Source organism: Syngnathoides biaculeatus, chromosome 16, assembly GCF_019802595.1.
Source record: "Syngnathoides biaculeatus isolate LvHL_M chromosome 16, ASM1980259v1, whole genome shotgun sequence".
Classification (NCBI taxonomy): Eukaryota; Metazoa; Chordata; class Actinopteri; order Syngnathiformes; family Syngnathidae; genus Syngnathoides; species Syngnathoides biaculeatus.
Genome location: NC_084655.1, coordinates 9967096 through 9992909, shown reverse-complemented (window position 1 = coordinate 9992909; position 25814 = coordinate 9967096). Strand labels below are relative to the sequence as shown.

The window sequence follows — 25814 nt, the reverse complement described above, 5'->3', positions numbered from 1 at the left end:
TACTCCCAAAAAGCAAGTTTATTTCACGCCCTTACTTTTGCTGATATTCTTTGATCATTCTCTTGGCTTTGCTGTACTTCCTCTCTAAGGTTTGGTATTGAGCCTGGGTTTCCTTCAAGTGTTCATCCACTGCCTAAAAAAATAAATAAAAAATAAATACAGCGGCAGTAAATCAGACGTGTGAAATTTTGAATAAATAAAAATAATAATGAATAACAGCTGTAACTAAATAAATGTTTAAAAATAAAAGCTCTTCCAGATTAATGGCAGTGAATATTAATTTAATTAAAGACTTAACTGTACTTGGCCAGTGACTTATTTCACTCACCGCTAGAGGGAGCCCGTTTGACACACTTTGAGAATCCCTGTTTTATCTTTCAATCTTTGAATTGACCCCTCCGTGGATATTGCGCAATCCACGTCACTGACCAATCAGAGGCCAGAGATCTGCATAAACCAAAGCCCGTTTTTGCTCCCACCATTTTCTCAGACAACATTGCATGGTCCAGTATAGGTTTAGTTAGCGTTTTATCGCGTATTTGGGTTATTTAACAAAAAATATGGTTAAGAGGTGTAGTCACGGACTTTGTAATAGTGACGACAGGTATCCTGAAAGGCTAGTTGGTGGAATTCGATTCGTACCCTTTCCAAAACCGAAGACCCAGTACGAAAAATGCCTTCGATGGATCAAACTTTGTGGAAGACCGCATCATCAACTAAATCCATCTAATATCAACCGGAACACATATGTTTGCACGAAGGTACGCCCTATATTTGATTTTCAATACATGTCTCGTATAAATGAATTCGAAGTTCTTCGCTAGCATAACACTGCTCCGTGTGAACGATTGACACACTTATTCTTTGTTGAGCGATATTTAGCTATGATCGGACTGCACAAACGTATTGATTTCTTGCTGGCTCGCGGCCGAAGCTTAACCAGACTGTGTTTGCACGAAGATATGCCCTTAATTTGATTTTTAATACACGTCTCGTATAAATGAATGAGACGTTCTCCGCTAGCATCACACTGCTACGTGTGAATGATTGACACACTTATTCTTTGTTGAGCGATATTTAGCGATGATCAGACTCCACAAATGTATTGATTTCTTGCTGGCTCGCGGCCAGAAGCTTAACCAGACTGTGTTTGCACGAAGATATGCTTAAATTTGATTTTTAATACACGTCTCGTATAAATGAATGAGACGTTCTCCGCTAGCATAACACCGCTGCGTGTGAACGATTGACACACTTATTCTTTGTTGAGCGATATTTAGCGAAGATCGGACTGCACAAACGTATTGATTTCTTGCTGGCTCGCGGCCAGAAGCTTAACCAGACTGTGTTTGCATGAAGATATGCCCTAAATTTGATTTTTAATACACGTCTCGTATAAATGAATGAGACGTTCTCCGCTAGCAGAACATTGGTACGTGTGAATGATTGAATGAAATCAGAAGCATGGCGTCTCTCTCAGTTAAGAATGTATTGGATTTAGAATCTATAATATAGCGTTGATTTGAATGAAATCAGAAGCATGGAGTCTGTTTCAGTTCAGAATGTATTGTATTCTATTTGCCATTTTTACTGTTTGTCTTACGTCAGCGCACGTGGCGTGATGTCACTTCAGGAGGCGTGGTTAAGTGCCCTGTACGGAGGGGTCAATTGTCGTTAATTCCCTCGTGAATTACCTTACACAGCGACTGAGCCTCCATCCAGTAACCTTCCAGTTTCTCCATCCTCTCTTTACTGTCCCGGATGCTTTGTTCCAGCTGAGCACGCTCCATTCGCCAACGCACTTTATCCTGCTCTGCATGAGCCAACTGGGGGTGGGGGGAGTTTATCAGAGTTGAGCTGGCAAATGAAGGTGCATGTATATTGGTGTACAAGAGATATAGAACTCGTGCACCTACGTCATAAAATCATGTGACTTTTGTTTACCTCGCCATATTGCCGGTCTTGCAAAACATTGTTCACTGTTAAGTCGGTTGGAGACGACACGAAAATATGTGTTATAGCACGATGCCCAGAGTCCTGTCCGATACCGTTACACATTTAGAAGGTGAAAATAAATGAAGGTACATGAAAAATTACATAATCTCAGCATACAGGACCTGTATTTCACGCCGAAGTCGATGTTTTCGCCGATAAGAAATTGGACTGTTAACCCACTTCCGCTTGTCTTGGACAACTGGATCTACACATGGATCTGGTGAGTAAGTCGTCAAGATTCGCACGGAAAAGTTTGAAAGTATATAAAAGTCTGGACACATACAAATACTTCGTTGTTGGATCTGTTCTCATCAGGAATAAATCCCACATAGTGACGGTTTTGACGGCTCGTGAACGCGGAAGCGCTCGGCCACACGTTAACCTTTGCCGGAATCCATCTATCTTTTCAGCTAGTATTCAATATACATGCCAATATTTGAATAATGAGCCCTGGATATACACAAACTCGCATTCATTATCTATGATTGAGAAAAAAAAAAAGAGGACCAAGTCGTCTCCACGGAATGTACACGAAAGTGATTGCGGGCACACGTTAACCTCTCTGCTGCGACAGACTGTTTATTCTCTTTTTTAAAATACGCATTGTTCTCAAATGAGCCAACTTGCCATTATAAATACTTCTTGAGAATTTGAGATTGAGAAGAATAATTCCTACCTGATATGAAGCGATCGCTACACAGGCGTGTATATTTTGGTTGGGCACCATACGTCACGTTTAATTGACGAAATCCATTAAACTTTTCTGGTCTTTTCAGATGGTATTCCATAGAATGACCTCTTTGAATATCTGTCTCGTCTGTTGTGACAATCAACAGCACAACAATTCTCGGGCATTGTGAATATTCTGCTCCGGTTCAATGTCCCACACACTGTCGAGCATCTCTTTTTGACTGGCAATATGGCGCCGTGAAAATGGTGACGTCACATGCACGAGCTCTATTGCAAGTTTTGTTGACTTTAAATGGACTCTCACCTTCCTCTTCAGCAGCTGGATTTCGGCTTGGGTTACTGCATGTTTGATTTGAAGCTGAAAGAAGATGGAGATTGTAGGATGTGAGTGTAAACAGAGAGGTTCTCTTTTGTTTGAGTGAGTTGAGAAAATAAAATACCTGAAACAGTTCTGATCTACAATGGAACATAGTTCTCCCTCACAATACTGCAGTTCGTCGGTCAATTTTAATACAATTTACGACCATTCCCCCTCTGAATGTTTCAGACGTGGACAATTTCGTCTTAGTTGAAACAATTTAACATTTCTACAATTCCTAATTTGGATCACACCCAGTAATGACAAAAGTAACGAGACGAAATGTTATTTTAACATGCAATGACTAAATGGAAGAAGCGGTGAAAGTGGACGAGAAAGTACAAAGCAAAGTACCCGAGTATACCAGAAAGATGACGTAGCGAAAGTTATGCCTTTGAATTTTTTTTTAATTCAAGCAGTAATTCAGTTTTACAACAAGAAAACAGACAGGGATATCATTTGGAGTTTTTTAAATTTGTAAGTGGGCTTTGAAATGTGTAGTTCATAGTTTATAGGTGGTTTGGTGTGGTATGGTTACCACTGTAATTTCAAAGAACTCACGTTTGTTGACATTTTCTTTGTAATTTTGCAATTGTAAGTTCTTAATAAAAGTGTTCTGATGGGATTGTAAATGCTGTAGTCTAATTGTTTTATTAAGACATGTATTGGTACCTTCAAATGGATTGTGCACGTCTGATGTTGCTCAAAGGGGTCAAACGGAGCGCTCAGGGGCTTTTGTTTGCTCAGACACATGAAAAATTAGAGGGAACATTGAGCATGAGCCAAACATAGTCGTGCATCTGCCACTAAATTAGCCTACTAGCATTAAAAATGGGTGAACTGTTATTTTTCTGACCTGATGTTTGAAGTAGATCTTTCTTGTCCAGTCTGTTAATATTCTCATTCATACAGGTTTTTGTATTCTGGCTGTCTTGGAAGATGTTTCATCTCTCATCCAAGCAGGCTCACATTAATCTCTGGCATTTGTCTTCCTTTTCGAGTTTCAATTAGCAGTCCAGTTTTGAGAGATTTTCAAGCTTAGCTACAGCTCCTTGTTGAAATTTCCTCTGGAGCAAAATTTTTCCTCAGTAGCACGGCAACAAGTTTGTTTCGTCCTCCTGAATGGCGTCTTAAGAAGATGGTCCAATGGGGATGAAAAAGGGATGAACCAATTTGGATTCAGTTTTTGTAAAATCTTTAGGGGTCTCTGGAAATCTCAAGACAGCAGTCTATTGCCTGCGTTTGCCCAGTAATGGTAGACCACCTTTGTGAGGCAGAATTCTGCCTGTCTCACTTTGTGCTTTTATTTACAGTAGAATGCAATCAGCAAAGCTAAATGTGGAACACAAATGTTTCATATATTAGCCTGACATGAAAATTAAGAGTGCATATAAAAAGCATCTGAAAACATTGAACGTCTGAACTGGCACTCGCCACCACCCTCCACTGTGGTGGTATTTTAATTGTGCTAGTGCCAGGAACGAAACAGTCGCATTTTGGATTCACTTGCAAGTCGTCTTAATTTTTTTTTTTTTTAATCACAAATCAAATGAAAAAAAAAAGTATTTTGACAAGAGCTGCAATGCACAGAGGCCATGCAACAACTTCATTTGTTTTTTTTTATTCTGTGACTGTTTTGACTTACTGCACGGTACACAGTTGTACGGTGGCGACTAGCCAATTATATGGATCACGGAGGCATCACCCCCGAGATAAGAAATTCCAAAGAATTATGCGTCCAATGAGGAGCTGTACAAATGCCCATGAAAGGCTGTGACCGCGGGAAATGAATTGAATTAATTCAATTCATTGTGGAAGATGACTGATGAGAGCTGCTGCAAACCAGCAGCTAAGTTAACTCCCTGACTTAGTAGAAGCAACGTGGATTTACACATGTACGGCATCAAGATGGCTCTCTTCTTCTCTGTTCACTTCACGTCTTGCCCGTTTATTTGAATCAGAAATGTGCAATTTCAACAATTTTCACACACACACCAATATATATATATCAATATAAATCACAGACCAGAGAACTAAAATTCAAAATCCATTTATTTAATCATAATTTATGATGTATTTATGAATTTACTCTTCATGATCCAGGTGAGGCTGTGCCTCTCCTGCGTCTCCTGCCTGCACTTCCCTGGTTGTGTTGCAACATGCTGGACAGCACTGAGGTCTATTGAAAGAGCAAGAAGAAGAGGCTGAGCAGGTCCCCAACTTAGCTCCAGTCATTATGTTTTGTTTCCAAAAAGCAAAAAGATCTGCGTATGAGTAATGTTCAATGCGCTAACTATTGATGCTCATTTTCTTTCGCCCAGTACATTTTGGTATTTGAATATACAATGTTTGATTCTCTTGTGTTGGTCTTACAGTCCACTTCAACTGAGTGCCATACACACTGCTTGAAGCAAGCATTTTCTGCCTCTAATTTGAAGTGTTGTGCAAGCAAGAGTGACAACAGGTCCGAATGCAATATTTTAAAAAGTGTGTTTTAATTACTTCTTATGTGTTTGAAGAGTGGGGGAAGGTTAAAGCAATAAAAAAAATGTTTTTGATATGGTCTTTGTATAATGTGGACTTTCACTTATTGTGGGTGGTGGGTGTGGAAAGTATCCACACGATAAACCTGGTTTTGCATTAACAAATGAGGATTGAAAGTCAAACATACCTCCTTGAATTTGTGGGTCAACTTCTCAGGGTCCAATTCTACAGGAGACAAGGAGTCCTGGTGCTCGGCCAGATCGAAAACCTCAATGGAGTTTGGAAACATTGGACTCATCTCCTCATCCTCATCTGTCGCATATTCACCTGTCTGGAAGAAAATCAACAACATGTATTTTCTTTTCATCTTGAGTTATTACATGTGCTTTGAAAATTACGATTTGGGGGAGATTCTCCCCAAAGTTATGAGAACAGACTTGAAACATTTTATAAATTCCATACCTGTTGTCGTTGACCAATACACCCTTGGAGGGGCAAACACAAAACACTGCTGTGCTATTGGACACATTTCCTCCTAAATTGGGGTCCACCCATCCATTTTCTTTTGCTGCTTATCCTCATGAGGGTCGCGGGAGTGCTGGAGCCTATCCCAGCTGTCAATGGGCAGGAGGCAGGGTACATCCTGATCTGGTTGCCATCCAATCGCAGTACACATCGAGACAAACAGCCACACTCACAATCACACCCAGGGGCAATTTCGAGTGTCCAATTAATGTTGCATGTTTTTGGAATGTGGGAGGAAACTGGAGTGCCGGAGAAAACCCACACAGGCACAGGGAGAACTTTTAAACTCCACACAGGCACAGGCTTTACCACCTGCTCCAAGGTGCTGCCTCACTCATTTAAAGGAAATCTTTCCATTAGGAAACATTTCGTGTATCTAGAGAAGATATTCCCCACTCTGACCACAAGGTGGGGAAAACGGACTATGTTTGGGAACACTGGAAGCCTCATAGTGGCACAGCCTTAAACTCGAGCCCACCTATCACTAGTTTGAGAAATCCTTCATTTTGACCTTGACCAAAGTTCTGATCTTACAAATTCTCGTTTTTTCCGAATGTACAAAAATGATCAAAGACACACACCAACATTTTGTAAATATTTCTGGGAGCTCTTACAGCGGCGAATAAGGGGATTCCACATTTTCTTCTATTTCCAGTGGCTCTTATGATGAGGTGTTACATTCCATTTTAGTGTACAGAACGTGATCAGTTAGTCTTACCTCCTCCTCATCGTCCATGTATTGCTTGTATCGCTGCTCCATCATTTCTCGTTGCCATCTCTCTTGTTCCAGAGTTTGCTGGATCAGCTGAGCCACTTCGCTCTGCTCACCCGGCTTCTCCCGACCAATCACAAACCTGGAAATAATGTCTTTTAAGGTAATCCTTTTGATCAAATCTTTTTATAAAGTACACAAAAACACTAAAAACGTTTAAAAATTGTCAAATCGTGATTAAAATCACAAATCTCAACAGAAATAAAGGTTGTCTAAACAACAGAAAACATGCCCAACATGTACAGGCCAATAAAAAGTAATTGCGTCGCATACTTGACAGTGCCTGATGTGTTGCGTAGGACAGAGGCAGCGAAGCTCTGAGTCACACCGACCAGGCTGGTGCCATCGACCTCAACAATCAGATCGTTTACTTGGATCCTACAATTCAGATCAAGATAGAACAAATGAATGTGCAGAACAAATGTGCAGAAGTTAAAAATATATAGACTACTAGGATGTTTGTGGAAGATGTTGGAGGTCCTTTATAATTTAACATTATTTGCGAATCTAACACTCTATTGGCATCAATGTTATTTTTTCTACAGCTGAACTCCAAACATCCACTAAGCTCTTACAGTGAAGCAAATAAGTATTTGAACATCCTGCTGTATTGCAACTTCTCCCACTTAGAAGTCATGGAGGGGTCTGAAATTTTCATTGTAGGTGCATGTCCACTGTGAGAGAGACAATCTAAAAAGAAAAATCCAGAAATCACAATGTATGATTTTTTAATGATTTATTTGTGTGATACAGCTGCAAATAAGTATTTGAACACTTGACAAAAACAATGTTATTATCTGGTACAGTAATCTTTGTTTGCAATTACAGAGGTCAAACGTTTCCTGTAGTTGTTCACCAGGTTTGCACACACTGCAGGAGGGATTTTGGCCCCCTCCTCCACACAGATCTTCTCTAGATCAGACAGGTTTCTGGGCTGTCCCCGAGAAACACTGAGTTTCAGCTCCCTCCATTGACCAAGTCCTGTTGTGTAGTCCTCACCTTTCTAAGGATCATTGAGACCCCACCAGGTGATATCTTGCATGGAGCTCCACTCCGATTGAGATTGAGCTTCTTCCATTTTCTCACGATTGCTCCAACAGTGGACCTTTTTTCACCAAGCTGCTTGGCAATTTCTCCGTAGCCCTTTCCAGCCACGTGGAGTTGTGCAATTTTGTCTCTGGTGTCTTTGGACAGGTTTTTGGTCTTGACCATGTTGCAAGTTTGAGAATTACTGATTTTATGGGGTGGACAGGTGTCTTTATGCACCCAACGACCTCACACAGGTGCATCTGAATCAGGATAATACATGGAGTGGAGGTGGACTTTTAAAGGAGGACTAACAGGTGTTCAAATACTTATTTGCAGCTGTATCACACAAATACATCATTAAAAAAATCATACATTGTGATTCTGGATTTTTCTTTTTAGATTATCGCTCTCACAGTGGACATGCATCTATGATGAAAATTTCAGACCCCTCCATGATTTCTAAGTGGGAGAAGTCGCAATATAGCAGGGTGTTCAAATACTTATTTTCTTCACTGTATAAGACTGCAAACGGTCCATTCTTACCTCGGCCATTTGCCGACAAAACATCAATAAATCAATATGTGAAGGTGAACGTGTCTGATGAAGAGAGAAAAATGCATGCAGTGATAAACTTGACGGAAAAGCTAAGCCATCTAAAACTTCATTAAGGCAAGCAAGCGAATGTTATGAGTACAGATAGGCAATCCACATCAGATGAGAGGCTAAAATGAGTTTGTAGAAACAGCTCAGCGGAAAATATTGTGTGACATTTACAAGGCCTAAAAACTCAAAATGGACGAATGAAACCTTTTAGACAAAACACAAGCCCAAGATAGAGATGTGAAAAACCAACACGTGCTCTTTCCTTCAACCTCTGGATCCATTTGCCTTTGAGTAGCAGAAACTAGCTGAACGGCTCAGACGGTTCGAATGTGCAAATCGAAATGAGCTTTACCTGCCATCTCGCTGAGCAGCTCCGCCCTCAGTGACCGTCTTAACGAAGATGCCCAGTTTCTCCAGACCCATATCAGCTCCTGCGCCCATCCCTATGATACTGATTCCCAGACCGTCATTGTCTGAAAGGCACACAAACACGAGCACAATATTTTGTCATGTAAATGTATCAGCAGATATTTTAGTGATTCCATATGAAAGCCGGTGTTACTAATTCAACACAATAGCCAAAAAGTATGCATCCCTTTCATCACATGGTTTGAAATTAGTTCCATGTCGAGAGAAGCACACGGGGAGGTTGCTAGTTCAATTCCTTCACCTCCAGAATAACACTTCTAATTAGGCTAATCGCCACTGACTTTAATCTCATAATGGGATCACATAGGTGTTCGTCAACGGATGAATTGCATGTATGTCTACTAACAGCACTGCCTTGTTAGTAACTAAGTGAGTGAGTCAAATATTCCTCCTCCACAAAAGATGACACATTATGCATATATCATTTTACTCTTGAGACTGTGACAGTCCCAGGGTGCACATGTCTGGAAACAATGAGTCCCAGCCCTGGAACGATGAGTGCCTGCAACAAACTTTAGGGTGGTGTTGCATCAAGTCCAGCTATATTGCAGATTTTTATTTGTACAATTTGAGCAATTTAATCATGCTGCCCGTGGCTCTTGTGCTTTCTCAATGTAAATATTTTGTTTCAGCCTGCACCAACAGCAATTTTTTAGGACAATATATTTTCCCCAAAACTATGCTGATAAAAGAAAATTTAGGCCACTTATATAATACAACATAATAATGCAGGTAGATATTTTTTTCACTTTTAAAGAACATTGAACAATGGCTTTCCAATGCATAACAACAAATAAAACATCTTGGATAAATCAACAATATAAATAAATCAGATTCGGGCTCTGCTTGCAAAAATTGCACTTAAACAAATATTTAACATGTGGTCAAATGGATCTTTAACCCACTAAAGAGGTCCCAAGAATGTGTTAAAGCCTGTCAAATTTGAATGAATAAAAAATACCATGTAAGTACTTGAAAGTATAAAGAGTTTCTCACTGTTTTCAAAACAGTTGGAATACATTTTAACGTCATTATCTTTTTAGTCTTTGCTTTTGTGTTGTATGAATGTTGTCATGTACGCAATTTATAATTTCTGCTGCCTCTTGGCTTTTGAAAAGGAAACTTAATCTCTCCATCAGATAAATAAATGATAAACAAAATGTAAAATAAGGCCTGCCCTTGAGATGCTTGACTGTGATGGAAGACCTCTACCTATCAGTCCAAAGATGCTGAAAATTAGTTCACTGAAGTCAACTACTGTGTGTGTGTGTATGTGTTATGCAGGGCAACTCCACCTGTTGAAATTTCAACAGTGTCACCACGTTCGAGTGACAGTTAACATTCCCGTTTTCCCAGTTATGGGCATTGACGGAGAAAACAATGTACTGCCAACGGTGCTGTCGTGAGCACCACTGGCAGTACCACAAGAAGTACCACAACAATGAAAAATTATTGAGTGTAGAAAAATACTCCAATGTCCATTGTATGGAATGATAACCTGCCCTACTCTCCCTGTGATTGGCTAGCAGCAAACCAGGACTCTGACTTGTGATTCACTCTTGTATGAAAGCTCTTCACCAACACACACACACGTGTAGTGTATGTAGGGCGGGTCTTAAACCATGCGTCAACGGCAGCAGAATGAATATGCTTCGTGCATCCCTGCTAATTTTTGTGGATCTCAGATGCGAGACGCACATTAAATGAAATCCCAATTATGATTGATACTGCCAGAGACGTATTAATTTAACATGTTATTTATTGTTGAAGTTTGCAGTCCTGTACAATTGGACAGCATCAGAACAAAGGTTATTCCTAATTTTATTATACAGTGTTGTGCAAGTGGTCATGAGTTTGTGGCTGGCTGTGCTTGTCTGGAGTTACACAAGAGGCTTGTCTGAGTGATGCAGCTATGTAGCTGTGCTTGTTTATCGTGTGTGTGTGTGGGGGGGTGTCTGTGTTCACCTTTCTCCAGCTCAACAGGAAATAGATCCAGCTTCTCAACTCTCTTCTCCAGCTCATACTCAGCCGAGGCTGCCATGGGGTCCACATCATCGTTACGTCGATCATAGTCTTCGTTACAGTAGGTGGTGAATACCTACACACGGGGTCAAAGGTATAATCAAACTTGTGTACATCCATTATTTGGGGAATCTGAAGACTATCCTACCTTACTTGGGATGAAAGGCAAACTACAGTTTGAACTAGTCAACAGTCAATCACGATGCATGCAGTGTATATAGAGACAAACCATTCACACTGAGTGGGAACTCCGTAACTAAATATGTGATTGATAGTATTATCATCGAGCAAAACGACAAAAATTGACTTGTCATATTTAATAAGTAGTGTCACTTAAATTAACCACTAAGTTGATACAAAAACTAAGTAAGGTCGGTGATGATTGTTGGTTTGGTTAAAATAAATTGTATTCGCCCAACTGAGCACCAAAAAAGTGGGACTGTGGTATTCCTGCATTTAAATTTAGAAATATACAGTATTACAGTACTAGAAATTGGACAGGGTTGTGGTTGTGAAGCTATAAATTTAAGGAGTGATGATAGATGTCAGTGGGGTGTGAGTTGGCAGAGGAGCAGAGGTTTTGGAGTTATTTGGATGATGCTCTATGTGAATGGGAACAGTGAAGGGAGCAAACATGATGGGCAAGTCCAATGTAGGGAAAAGGAATTTGTAAGGACAGATGTTGGTGGATCTTGCAAAAATGAAGGAAATGGGTGTGGTGAACACTACTTCTAAAAGAGAGAGGAATTCCGGGTAATATAAGAGCAGAGGCAGGTATACACACGTGGTTGACAATGCAACCTGAGATTGGAGACTGTAAGGTGCTGACAGGAGAGAGAGCGTAGCCACATAGTTTAGGATGGTAGTGCGCAAGATGGCTATGGCTGATAAATAAAGAAAATGAGTAAAGGTCAAGGAAAAAGGGGGTAATGTTGTGAGGACTTTAAAAAGGGACTGAGAAAAGCTTTGGATTGGTTTATTTGGCAGATGATTGGGGTGATACAACAACAGTGATTGAACAGTCTATGTATGGTAAGAAAAAAAGCGTGGTGGGGGAATGAGCAGATTCTGGAAAGTGTACACAGGAAGAAGTTGGTGAAGACTAGGTGGGACGGTGAGAGAATAAAGAGAGCAGAAGGGATTATTAGGAGAGGATAAAACGAGGAGGGGGCACATGTCAAATAGAAAGTCAATGATGAGTTGTACAAGAGGTTGGACACGAAGGAAGGACAAAAAAGGAGCTATAAGCAGGTTAGGGTGATTAAAGAGAAGACCACTTTGAGGAGTTAATAAATGAGGGAAATGGGAGGATGTGGAAACTGTACAACATAATACATTAGGTCAGATGAGAAAGGATGAGGTGAGGGAAGCTCTGAGGAGGATGAAGAGCGGAAAAACATTGGTCTTGATGGAATACATTCGCCAGCTTATGCCATCAGTAAACCTGATGTAATGCTAACTTGAGTTGATATGTGGCTGCGTGTGTGTGCATGCATATAAGCCTCTAGAACATACCCTCCCAGTTGAATACACTCATGAAATCACACACTTCCCATAGTAACATGTGCTAACTTGAGCCTTAGATCAGGGGAGGGATTTACCTTCAAATAACGAATATTTACACACAAATGCAGTGTTAACACATACAGACCTATATACAGTGCTGTGAAATAGTAATCACCCCCTTCCTGAGTTGTTTTTTTTTTTGCATATCTATCACACACAAAGGTTTCAAATCATCAAACCAATTGTAATATCACTCAGAAACAATCCAAGGAAATACAAAATGTAGTTTTCAAATGACAATTCAATTACAAAAAATCCAAACCTTTCCGACCCTGTGTGAAAAGATAATTGCCCCCCATTGTTAAATCACAAAGTCATTGACTCCATAAATTTGGGAAAGGTAAGTACAATTTCACAAGCCACACTCAAACCTGATTACCGCCATACTTGTTGAATCAAATAATCATTTAAATAGAGAACATGAAGTACATTACGAGATCTCAAGAACAGAGCAGGTGAAGGAGGCGAATGTAGAGAAACCTCAACTAAGTGGACCCAAATTCTTTATCTCTTGATAAAACTTAAGCCGGAATCAGAGTGCCAAACTGTCGAAGGAAGACTGAATACAGTCGAGCAGCATATATTTAGTGGAACCCGATGAAAAGTATTTCTTCATTGTGCTTCATACCTTCTTCAATAGATGAGTAACCGCTTGTGTTCTGAAGGTCAAAGTCCCAAAATCTGAATTTCAATATTGTCATCACAGGTTGGAGCAAGTAAAAGGGGATATGAAATCCTCTCAACTCTGACGCAAACGGTCACAGGATCTCAAAGAAGAGCCCAAGTACGAGTCCACATGACCAGACATGACAGGAATTCAGGTTGAACAATGAACAAACAAAAAGAACATGCAGAACTCAAAAAACCGTACGAGTTAAACTTCAAAACCTACGTGGTCTGAATGCAGTGCGGCCAAAGCCGCAAGGGGAGTGATACAGAATCTTCATTTAACAACCTGGCCAATACAACTGTCAACTACAATTATAATAAAAGAGAAAGCCTTAAATATCACAGTACTGTATAAGCAGAAGTTAACAACAAAATCAAACAATAAAATTGCATAACACTAAACAATCTAAAAAAATAATATTATTGTTGTATATCGCACTGGGGGATTTGCATTCTATTCAACTGCACAAAAGCTTCCAGTGTGAGCGACTCCACTAGTAAATTGCTTTGTGACTACTACAATGCTAAACCAATGGCTATTACAAGTTTGAATTAAAAGTATCAATAAATAAAACAACTCAATCTGCCACACTGACACACTTGTGATAAAATAACTCATTGACCTGTCAGTTCATCTCTCGTGTTATGTTTTAAAACTTAAACGCCAAACTAGTGTTTCTTTTTAATCATCGGTGTGTGTATATGCAAGAGTGACTTAGTAAATGTAAATGTCAATGACATTTCCCAACTCCGTAGCATGGGACCAAAAATAGCACAAATATGATTTCTTATGCACGCTTATGGATTCACATTTTTCCTTCATGAACAAACTTGACCTTTCTTCGTCCCAATCTTGACGGCGCCCCTCCCCCCTCCTCTCAAAAAGCCCAGCAGCATATGTCTCCCCGATGACCAGCTCGATGGTCACATGGCTGCGTTTCTGTGGCAACCAAAGGCTTGCCTGGTTTGATTTTGGCAATATCACTCACTTGTTTCCCTCTCTCTCTTTCACTGTCTGAAGGATATGCTAATCTGTTTGTTTGCGACAGACACTGCCAACGGTGTTATATGTTGGAAACATAATTATTGAAATTGCTTCTGATACAGCACAAGTCCGACGGACACTCACACACAAAACACACACACATACCTACACGAATAGGGTTTAAGAGCAGAATTGTTAAACTGCTTCCTGTTGTCACATTTCCTTCCTGTTGAGTAACTTTAGAGCTGTATGAATGTGTGTGTATGTCTGTCTGTGTGTTGATGTGGCTGCGTGTGTGTGCATGAATATAAGCCTTTAGAACATACTCTCCCAGATGAATACACTCGTGGAGTCACACACTTTCGATAGTGACATGACAAACAAGTAGACCAACGTTTAAAAAATAAAACAACACAATGCAAAAAGGAACAACAGAACTACAACAAGCTAAAATCTTCTATGCTATATGTACAGCACCAAAATAAAAACAATCAACAGCCTCAAACAAGTACAGTGTGGTTCTTAAAGTATGCCGGTGCCTTTCTACATTACTGACATTTTCCCTGTCATTAAGAATTATTTTTACTACATTGAGCTCAACTTGCAATAATTAATTGACTAATCAACTATAATAATAATTAATTAATTATATTCTAAACTACGTTGATAACTGATTGCTGACAACTGATCGTGAAATCCCCAAATTAGCGACAGATTCATCAGTGATCAAAATAATTGTTTGTTGCAGCCCAATGTGAAGCCCTCCCTGTGTGAAGACGGGACTTGTTCAAGTGTCGGATGTGTGTATCAAAAACCTGTTGGCCAGGTAATAACGTGGAAGACGACAATAAGTTTTTATTCAGTTACTGCCAAATGCAACTAAATATAGAATATGACTAATCACACAAAAAGTCAAAATTGTGTTTTGTTTAATAATATGCTTTCAAATCAGAACAGACTGTGATAAATAGCTCATATCTATATTTTGAACATTTATAAAATGTGATGACTTGCAAAATAATCATATAACCTCATCTAAATTAAGAATTTGAACTGTTTTAGCCCTTGATCTGTGTGCATACATGTCTCTGTGTGTGTTTTTCCACTAAAAACAAACAGAGCAAACCACATTCCAACTGCTTTTCTCAGACTCACAGGGGTAACCTCGTTCACTATTCAGCACACGTAAACACAAGCGTGGTAGAATTGAGGCGACGTGCAAAAAAAGAAAAAAAAAAGCATCACAGCTTCAGGGGAGCCCCACAGATGCTGTTTTGTGCCCATTGTGATTTGAGTTTGTGCAAAACACTCAAATGCAACTAAGAAATGACACTGAATGTTTTCTTGGAAGGAAAGAAAATGTCCTGTGATGTTTCGGAACAGTAAATTGGGGGTGCAAATGCAATCCTCAACTTTCAGAAAAATGCCTGTTTAACACAAACGGCTAAAACAATAATTGCCTGAAGGCCAAAAGTTAGAGAGACCTGCTTTGAATGTTTTAGTCACAGATTAAAATAAAGAAAGCAGTTGCTAAAAGCACGCCTTCCAATCCTTTTTGAAGACACCTTTCACCACATAATTTGTCATTAAGTACTTTGGCAATCGTTTTTGTTTAGGGGTTTTTACAAATTTAGAGTCGCACAACTTCAATGTAGTAGCCTAACATGTTATGGCAGATAGTGTCTACTATAATAAAAGAGGAAGACAGAGGAGAAGAGGCAGAGAAGATCTGCAACTCAAGTTTAGTATTAAATTATATGTGCCTGAGGCTGTGAGTATTGCTGTGTGCGATTTTATAAGTGTTGCTGCGCCAAGTGTGTTAAAGTAGCAATTGTTTCAAAGTTTTAAAATACGTGATCCTAATTTCAGCTAGCCCATTTTGGGAATTTTCCATTATACATCAGCATTAAGATGGCTGACTTTCATCATTATATAGTTTGGCTGAACATTTTTACGGTTAAATATTCATCCATTTTCTGACACACTTGTCTTCACAAGGGTCGCAGGAGTGCTGAGGCCTATCCCAGCAGTCATCGGGGAGGAGGCGGGGTACACCCTGAGCCGGTTACCGTCCAATCACAGGGCACATAGAGACAAACAACCAATAGAGACAGACAACAGTCACACTCACAATCACACCTATGGACAATTTAGAGTCCCCAATTCACGCACGTTTTGGGGATGTGGGAGAAAACTGGAGAATCTAGAGAAAACCCATGGGGAAAACATGCAAACTCCACACAGGCGGGCCAGGATAAAAACTCCAGTGCTCAGAAGTGTGAGGCTAATGCTCTGATCAGTCGTTCCACCGTGCCGCTGTTTAAATATACAATGTTTAATTCTCTTTTGTTTTCTGTGTTGGTTTTACAGGTAAGTGGGAGTGATTAACATCTTAGACCAAGCAGAATTTGTTTCTGTTCAAGCAAGCATTCATGGCCTCTCTGTATCCCAGATTTTCAACTATCACAAGTGGGTGTTCCCACTTAATAGACAAGCGATTACTGTATCACTATATATAAATGAATTAGCTAATGGTAAAATACTCTCCACGCTAGAATAAAACTACTATAAAATTAAATTGCTTTTTGTTTATATGTGGGATGTGACATAGGCCTACCTGCGACTCAATTTAGCTTAATCTTTGACAGTGGTTAGACATGGTCAATTATCTAAACGACGAGTCACATTGTCTGGTGTACAGATATCAACAGGAGGATACAGCGAGTAAAAAATGGGATCCTGAGGACGTGTGGTTGTAAAGGTCAAGTTAAACGAGTAGTCAAAAACACAACCACGTAATAACATGTCTCGCAACCCATTATTGCTCTGTACCAGTCATATAGTCTGTTTCTTTTGCATACGTCCCTGCAGTATTGTGTCTGCGCAAAAGGCTGCCGCCGATCAACTACGTTGACCAGGTACACACCCAGGTAATCACAATTTTTTCAAAAAACAAAGATGGAACCTGAGTAAGTGGTCAGGCGTTAGGGGTTGGTTCCTTTTTAAATCCAACAAGTAAAAAGAATTCATTGTTGACATGACCAAGAAATACATGCGTCAATCTCTTCCTTGTGATCATCAACCTGCTGGAATCGGATTTAAGAGGACACGGCACAGCAACAAAAGTGATCGAACAAACTATCCCATCCAGTATTACAAGTGCATCTAATTTTGCACTCAAAAGAGACATTTATTCATCTGAGTTGCAGCACCTCGACCCATATGTGATTTTGGGTATGCATGTGATGAAGGATGAAGCACATCAATGGATTGACTTGACAGACACACACTCTCTCTCTATGAGCTTTTTCTTCACTTATTTAAAAAAAAAACATTCCCGTGACTTCCTATAGCAGTGAATGAGAATATCAATTCAAAATAATCTATTTTTCACTGCATTTGGCAAGATTGAGGTTCTGGGTTAAGGGTTTGTATCTTGGGTTGTTTGCCTAACACACCAAATCTAGACAAGCATTCATGCTGAATGACGTTTCAAGCTCAGCTAAATGTATTCTCCAGGTCATTGGTCACCTCCCATTGGAAAGAATATTCGGCATTTATCCAAAAAAATACCATTTTACATATTTACTACATACTATGGATATTGGATATAAGGTCCAATCACGTCAAAGTTTTGCATTATCTATACAACCAACCAACCAAGCACCAGACAAATCCACAGTGAATTAACGTTATAGCGTAAAGTGACGGTGACAGACTTGGCAGTTGAAAACTCACCTTGATGGGCTCAGTGCTGAATCGAATCTTTCTATTGGGAGGTGCGGGCTCCTCCTCTTCGGGAAGACCCTCAATTTCGGTGCAGCTGCTTTCAGGCTGGTACGCTTCCTCGTCTTCCTCATCATCCTCCTCCTCATCATCATCGTCCAGTTGACTCCCTTCAGAGTCGTCCTCACCAAGGCCGCTGTATGCACTCACATCCACCAGATCCCCCTCGGAGTAATCCTCCCTCCTCGAGCCATCCTCGTCGTTCTCCTCTTCATCACGCTTTCTCTCAGTGTCAGCTTCAGTAACTTCCAAAGCTGGTGGCTCTTTTTCTCCATTTTCAAGTGAAGCGTGGACATCAGCTTGAACCAACCTGGCTCCCGCCTCAATATCGCCTCGGCAACAATCCTGTTCCACAGTTTGTGGCTCCTGAAAGGATGCAGCCACCGCCACGGTACTAGAGCCCCTGTCTTCTGTCAATCCAAGCTGGGATTCTGACTCTGTTTTGGCCTCCGAATAGGTAGGTAAAGTGGCATCAGAGTGCTGATCCCCTGAATGTCTAGATCTTTCCTCCTCGCTGACCACCGCTCCGCCGATGTCACACTGTGGGCGTGAATCCGTCACGTCGGCCTCTGTCGCCTGGTTGTTGACAGTTCCTGCTGTGACCTCCTCTAAGTCCTCTTTACTTGGAGGAGGCCCTTTCATCTGCGAGAGTGAGACAAATTATATCATTGTTTAACACTATTAACGTGCTTCTCGATTCATCCCAAAAGATGTCAGCATATTACCAACAGATTACCAAAAAGTCACAATTAGGAAACGTCTGACCCAATATTTATCTATGGTAATAAGTCTTGGGTGGAATGAGTCAAAACAAAGTATTGGTCAATCAAGGGGTAATACCTAAGAAATAAAACTTGTAAAGTCGGGTCAGTTGTATGTCAAGGCACCACTGTAATTTAATTTCCATTATTTCCCATGATGATACATCATTGTAAATACAGACAAGCAGTTAATCAGTGTGCAAGAATGGATTGTGTTCAACATTAGAGCTCTAGAACTCTATAAATATGTTAAGTTTATATAAATCAGCCTGGGGAAGAAGTATACGGATACAGGATTGAGTGTTTTATCTAACGGCGATCTGTGGTAAATTCTTCTCTAGGACATATTGTACTGTGAGAAAAAGAAAATATCTAGTGCGTCACAGAATAAAGTCTAGGCTCCTCTAAGTGAGAGGAAAAGTCCAAACATCCAAATGAGTGTCTTTGTGTCAAAGATGACCTACAGTCGGACACAACCACATTGTTTCAACTGTCTCACGTAATAAATGGTAATTGAGTCTAGAAGCGCACTACATTTAAGGATGAGAACTCGTGCTTTGCATGAACAGTGTATCCAATAGGTGATGTAATATGTACCAATTTTGACAATGTGATGTTAAATCTCATTTAATCGTGTTTTGAGAAGATTTCTATCAACAATTATGAATTTTCAGGGGCGCTGCCAATTTGGCCAGTTACATTTACCAACGTGCGCGGATGTGACGTATGAGGTGCCGTAACAGAGGCTTGATTACATGGGGCACCATTTATGCCCAGCGCCAATTTTTTTGTATTTATCCTCATCTGATGAAGAAATAGCTCTGGGCCGGCAGCTGTGGATGGTTCTTCGGATGGGAATGACTCAGAGTCTGACGCGCAAGCGGTGGCGGCGGGCCGTGAGCCGGGTTTCCAGGTGGCGGAGGCCATTAGCCACGGACACCGAAGCTAGGGTAAAGGCCTCCGCCGAAGCTCGGCTAACAACCTCCACGGACGTCGAAGCTTGGCTCGCGGCCCACCACCGGAGCTCGTGGCCCGACCTCGGCAGCGGTGGAAGCCTTGAGCCGAGCTTCGGTGGCGGCAGAGGCCTTTAGCTGCCTGGAAGCTCGGACTCTGCATCATACCCGTCCAAAGAACCATTCGCAGCTGCCGGCTCGGAGCTCCCAGGGGCCTTTGTTTATGCACTTATGTCGGGCGTAGGCCTCCGAGTAGTCATTCTGTTCGAAGAACCATCCAAATATTCAAATTTATTTACAGCCACAGGTACAAATCTGTATAGAAGTATTCCTCCGTCTTCCTGATCAACCGATACTGCTATTTCTTCATCAGATGTGGATAAATACGAGAAATCGGCACTCGGCATAAATGGTGTCCCATGTAATCGAGCCTTTGTTGTGGCATGGTACACGTCACATCTGCGCACGTAGGTGATGTGCTCGCCAGAATGGCAGCGCCCCTGAAAATTTGTAATTGTCGATAAAAATCTTCTCAAAACACTATTAAATGAGACAGGATTTAACATCACATTGTCTAAATAGAGTACATATTACATGACTTATTGGATACACTGTTCATGCAAAGCACTGGATTTGCCCTTTAAAGAACGATTGGTAAACAGTTGCGGGCTTGGGCTGGTGAGTCACAAATTTCTGTTATGACGCTCAGATGGTCTGAATTTGCATACCGTAAATGCGCGGCTCCATCTTGTCTTGCCGTGGTGTTTCTTTTTTGGGTACATTTTGTGTGCAGTAGTACACAATTATTGGGCATAATTCCAAAAGCATTGGCCACATGAATATTCCCGCTGATCAAGTACCGTATGGTAGATGGAAGAACTACGAGAGTGAAAGTCTTCCACTGTAAATCCATAAGTGTAACACTGGGCACTTGGCATTAAAGCCACCACTTGAGGAGGAAAGTAGTATAATGAGACAAGACACGAAGCAAGCTTATTTAGGCTAAAACAATCCCCTTACAAATGATCCCTTAAAGACAAACAAATCTTCTTACCTGGCTCCGAGCAGGCCCTGCTTTGGATGGAAGTTTTGGCTTTGGTGCTGGGGCAGGCCTTGACCGACGGTTGGGGAGGTAGAGATTGTTTTGTAGATCAGCCTTCTCAAATACAGCACTGAGCTGGCTCACAGTGGGGCTGACGGCCTCAGCAGGCCCAAACGCGGCTGCAGCGGCAGGAGCGGGAGCAGGAATAGGGGGGTCATCCAAGCGATCCAAAGCCTCGGTCGAGCCGTTAAAGCGTGCCACTACATCCAGGCGGCTGTCCTGGAAACCAGAAGCTCGCTCCTTCTTGAGTAAAATCCTGTTGGTAGCAGCTTGTTTTTCCTAGCGGAAACCAAAACATTTCACGTTAATGTTATCCTGTTCAGGGAAGCAAATGCTGAAGTAGGGTAAGAGGCAGGGTACACTACACCATGGACCAGTCAGTCACAAGGCTAACACATGGGCAGACAATTCTTCACACTCACATTTGGACCGTCATTGTCAATTAACATAGCATGTTCTTTAACAGCTGGAACTCGAAAATGAAATCAAACTCAACTAAAAAGAGAGTGCTTCGTTTACCAAATGTACATCTGCAAGAGACAGAGCTATGCTGTACAGAATTGTGTTCACTGCTGATTGAACTCTTTTTCACCATCACTTTTCCTTACTTTTTGGCCACAGCTAAAATGGCACTGACCGATTCACTTTGGGGTCCGGAGTGAGTCGGTCCTTCCAAAGTCAGTCACTTTAGTGCATTTGTGGCTTTCAACGCAACTGTGAGTTATAAACTTCTTGGCCTTTTTCTACAATACAGGGTCCAGCTAGCTAGCTAGCATATTCAGCGGACACGCAGAAACAACAGCTTCATTTTTCACAATTTTCCAAGTATTCTTTGTACTTCGTATTGTATTAGTATATTCCCGTAATCGTGTTGAGGGGCATGGCAGGGCCTGAAGACTACACCCTGGACTGGTCTCCAATGAATCAGATTGTTGTCGTCACGAGTGAATCAAGTGGGAAATTATCTCACGCCAGCTGCTGTGTAAACCACTAACAACCCCCGCACCTGTACAAAATATTTGTATCCAAATCGTGAAATCAGTTTAATCTCCTGTAGCAAACAGGTGATTAATGGTGTGTTGATTACCACCGATCCACAGTCACACCAGCGGCCCAAGATAAACAGCATATCAAATGAGGTCATTTCTGACCTGTAACGTCCGTTGTTCAAACATCCTCCTGGTTTCCTGGAGCTTCGACAAGCCAGAGGAGCTGGCAGCTTCTCCATCAGTTTTGGTGTCGAAACGATTTACCCTCTCTGAAACTGTGCCTCCTAGCTTGAGCAGGGCACTGTGGTCGACGTTCTCGTTGAGGCTTGACGCCCTCGGAAGGGACAGTTTGACTGCCTGATCGTTTCCTGCCAATGAGAGGGTGGCTAACAATGAAGCTTGTTCTGGAGTTTGCGCGTGAACAAGAAGATCGTTTCATCGTTGTGGTAAATTGGAGAACACTAATGTTGCTATTTACCAATCACTTTGGCACCATCCTCCTCATCACCCGGTGACTGCATCTGCATGAACATATTCTTGATGCGGTGAACGTTTGATCCATATCTACGACCCCTCCCATTCGGCCTGGGTAGGGGGGCCGGCTTTGAGGTGGGGTCGTAGCCTCCGTTAAGGTGATCAGTGGCTTTCTTCAGTGCCGCCAGACCTGCCTCGTAGGCGTTTCGGTGCGGCGAAGCGCTCCGCATGTTGGCACTCCCGCTTCCCCCGCTGTTCCCAGTGGAGGCGCCATTGTCCGTCGTGGCTGACGCAGGTTCTGTCTTCATCATGTTTGATAACTCAAATGGCCCCCGGTGAACAGCAGGTTAATGGAGATGAGGATGGCAGCATGTCTGGAGAACATGAGCTGTGAGATGAGAAAAGAAGAGAAACTTCAAATAACAACAGTCTTAATCTTCATTTCATGATATGATTGTTTTAAAACGATCAAGCACAGGCACAAAATGACCTTGGTTGGTATGTTAGGGAGTTCTTCCAAGGATAGTTGGTCCCATTACAGTTTTGTGACAAAACCACCGATGAAAAATAAATTAAAATAACTTTTTAAATGTTTCAATTATTTATAGTTATATATTCAAATACAAATCACTGTCAAATGTTATTCCTTTAAATCTTGGTGACGCCAAGAAAATCATGGACATTTAAAAAAATAAATCATCTCTCTAAATTGAATCATTGATGATGTCATAAAAACATCAAACCAAGCAAAATCCTTGATTAAAAGGATTGTTTAAAATAGGGGGAAGTAAGAAAACAACGTTGGGTGAAATTTTGGTGACAAATTATGTGAGAAAAATGCTGTGGATTGATTTTGAAACAATCAATTCAAATGTCGTCACACTTTTGAAGACATTTTGAATGCAGGGAAGGAGTAACTGCCTTGATCCGGTAGGCATCCATAGTCAATATATCTCATTTCAGAGCAGATTTTGCTTATGTGACATGTATTTTACCGTATTTCCATTGAATCCAGAATGAAATCTATTAGATATTTACTGTGTAAATGCAGAAGATCTCTATAGCAGAAAATCAAATTTTTCAATTTAAATTGGATATGTGGTTAGCAGGCATGTGGTAGTCAGCTTTATTGGACGCTTGTGGTCTCCAGCTGTAAACACATTATGTGTTTATGGTTATGGTTTATGTACAGTTATGTAAATTGTCCCATTACTGTTCAGTCCCTGAATTAAGTAACCACCATTAAATGGCCATAATTCCAAAATGGCAGCTCTTAAATAAACATTATTAATAGCGACACTTCAGACACATTTTGATATATTTTTTAATTAATTGTGGTTTATAGGCAAAATTGTAAACATACTTTAACTCAGCGGTGTCAAACTAATTTTTTTCAAGGACCACATTGTACTGTGAACCCATATACTGTAAATACAAGATGGCCTCATATTATCACACATAACTATAAATTGATGAACAAAAGTCGTTTTAAAATCAGAAGCCAGTAAAACATTGCTATTTCTACAGTTAACCAATTTATTTGAAAAATGGGATTGATCACATAAAATTGCTAGCAATATCTTTTTATTAAAAGGCAAGAAAATTTGCATCTTTGACATGACGTTCACACACTTGATTTCCTTTCGCGGGCTGGATTAAATGATGCGGCGGACCTGATCTGGCCTCCGGGCCTTGAGTTTGACACCTGTGCTTTCACTGTCACCATATATAACAACACAACTATAGTTTATTCAATGAAGCGAGCAAACAAAGTAAGCTCGGTTTTCTGAGCAACATCACAAATGTTTCTATGGAAGATAAAATAAGAATTGTAATGAAACAATCAACTGGGAAAGCATAAAATTTGGCCTGTGAGGACAAGCTAAACAGGCTAACACATTCTCCCACTTGGTGCAAATGCCACCCACTGTGATTACTGAATGTTCCAGCAACAAAACAGTGTTGAAGAGGAGGACAAGTAATTGTTTATATATTCAGACGTGCTCTAAATTGCATCAATCCCTCTTGGGCATCATCAGGTTTGATCATTTTAAAGCAGGCCGACAAACCACACTGAAAGCACATGTTACATGTAATGTAAGTGGTAATAACTTATTTTTGCTATCTTAAAAAGCAGATGTCAGACAAGCGTTTAAACATCTGGCACATCATTTCTTGTTCCCATCACGTCAATCAATGAGTGAACAGCTATCGTTGACACAGTTTTATGGCTGAAACAAGTTTCACAGAGGACAAAGATGATGCGCATGTTGAGTATCATACCGCAGGGAGTGGTCTACAGTATTGCTTTTCTCTTGATATATTTCCTTGTTATATGAAAATAATATTTTGCTTTTGCTATTGTCACCGCTGTTGTCCCTGGTAGATGCTCGTCAATTGTGATACAAAAGTACAGTATAGCTATAAGTTGTTTTAATGTTGACATTACATAACCGACTGCATTCATTTTATACTTGTGTGACAGTTAATGTTAACATAATATGATTAGAATTAATACAAATGTAAGTGCTTTCAAAGGGGATTTTTTTTCAAGCTGGCTAAAGTTTCACCAGTGTCACAGAACTCATTGTGGTCAACCGCTGTTTGTGGTTCTGGATTTGTGATTTTTAATACTTTTTGAATTATTTGATAACCTATCCTTCAATAAAGTATTTGCAAAAAAGAAAACTTCACTGTTTTCTGTATTCGCGCTCAAGCCAAAGCACAAAATTATTACTTCAGTGCCATCTGTGGAATTTTGATCTTGTTCAGTTTAATTTACTACTGATCAGATTATTTATTTATTTTGTCTGTGTTTGAGCTGTCGGTGTGTGAGCACAGCGTGAACCACCTGCTTGCTGCTTTGCCATTAGAATTTATAGCAGCAAGCGTCTCAAACCCAACTAATCCGAGGGCCGCTGAAGATAAGAGTCTGGGCCGGATCAAGTATTCCACAAAAAAGGCTTTCAAGTATTTAAAGTGGTCTTCAATATTTAAATACAAGTAATACAATCCTCTCAATCTTTCAGTTAAGAACAAGATTGGTGCCCTGGTCTTCCTGCTATTTTGCATACTTCCCAGTCTGTCTACTTGAGTAATGACATGTAATGCAGTATTTCTCGAGCAGTGCATCTTTCTCTGTGCATGTGAGACGTTAGGGTGCTCCTGTGCCCAATAAAAAACATTCCGCCTCCTACTTATCCTGCAATTGGCTGTGTAATTGCCAACCTTTCTATTAACGACATGTTTTGGAGAAAGACATGACTGGAACTGGCTGTCAGGACGTTTATACCACATGACTAAAGTTGCTAATTCACGTTGGCTACCTTGTTGACAAACACTGCCAAAGCTGTTATGGGCTTGAGCTATGTTAACTTATAAGTAATAAAAAAAAAAAAAAAAAAACGGGCAATGACTCAGGAAAATGCTTGCAGGCCATTAACTGACATTAAACTTAGATCTCAAGTTGGGAGCCACAAATATTGACCTCAATTGGTCACCCAGCCATGGATTTGACCCCCACTGTAGTGTAAAAGTCTCTTGGGAAGTCATTCAGGATGAATGAATATGAAATTACTCATGACATACATAGTCACAATAATAAATTGGATGTATGGTTCAG

The 25814-nt window shown here is 40.7% G+C and overlaps 1 protein-coding gene and 1 long non-coding RNA gene across 4 annotated transcripts in view; one reads left to right on the top strand and one right to left on the bottom strand.

Annotated features, from left to right (window-relative positions):
• Positions 1–25814, bottom strand: part of LOC133514013 (neurabin-2-like) — a 37517-nt gene that overhangs the window by 6483 nt on the left and 5220 nt on the right. The window contains exons 1-13 of one of the 3 annotated variants that reach the window (XM_061845219.1): positions 22683–22820; positions 22197–22580; positions 21881–22086; positions 20682–21008; positions 17866–18555; positions 10851–10983; positions 8809–8929; positions 7098–7202; positions 6771–6906; positions 5715–5858; positions 2990–3043; positions 1695–1826; positions 36–133 (exon numbers count right to left, since the gene is read on the bottom strand). In XM_061845219.1, the coding sequence (XP_061701203.1) occupies positions 36–133; positions 1695–1826; positions 2990–3043; positions 5715–5858; positions 6771–6906; positions 7098–7202; positions 8809–8929; positions 10851–10983; positions 17866–18555; positions 20682–21008; positions 21881–22086; positions 22197–22503 (2453 nt within the window). In that variant the 5' untranslated portion in view covers positions 22504–22580; positions 22683–22820. Of the gene's footprint in view, positions 1–35; positions 134–1694; positions 1827–2989; positions 3044–4788; positions 5223–5714; positions 5859–6770; positions 6907–7097; positions 7203–8808; positions 8930–10850; positions 10984–17865; positions 18556–20681; positions 21009–21880; positions 22087–22196; positions 22581–22682; positions 22821–25814 lie in introns of those variants that run through there. The other 2 variants (XM_061845218.1, XM_061845220.1) reach the window with 2 other exon arrangements.
• Positions 22963–25814, top strand: part of LOC133514015 (uncharacterized) — a 21360-nt gene continuing 18508 nt past the window's right edge. The window contains exon 1 of the long non-coding RNA XR_009798697.1: positions 22963–23122. This is a non-coding gene — a long non-coding RNA (uncharacterized LOC133514015). The remainder of the gene's footprint in view (positions 23123–25814) is intronic.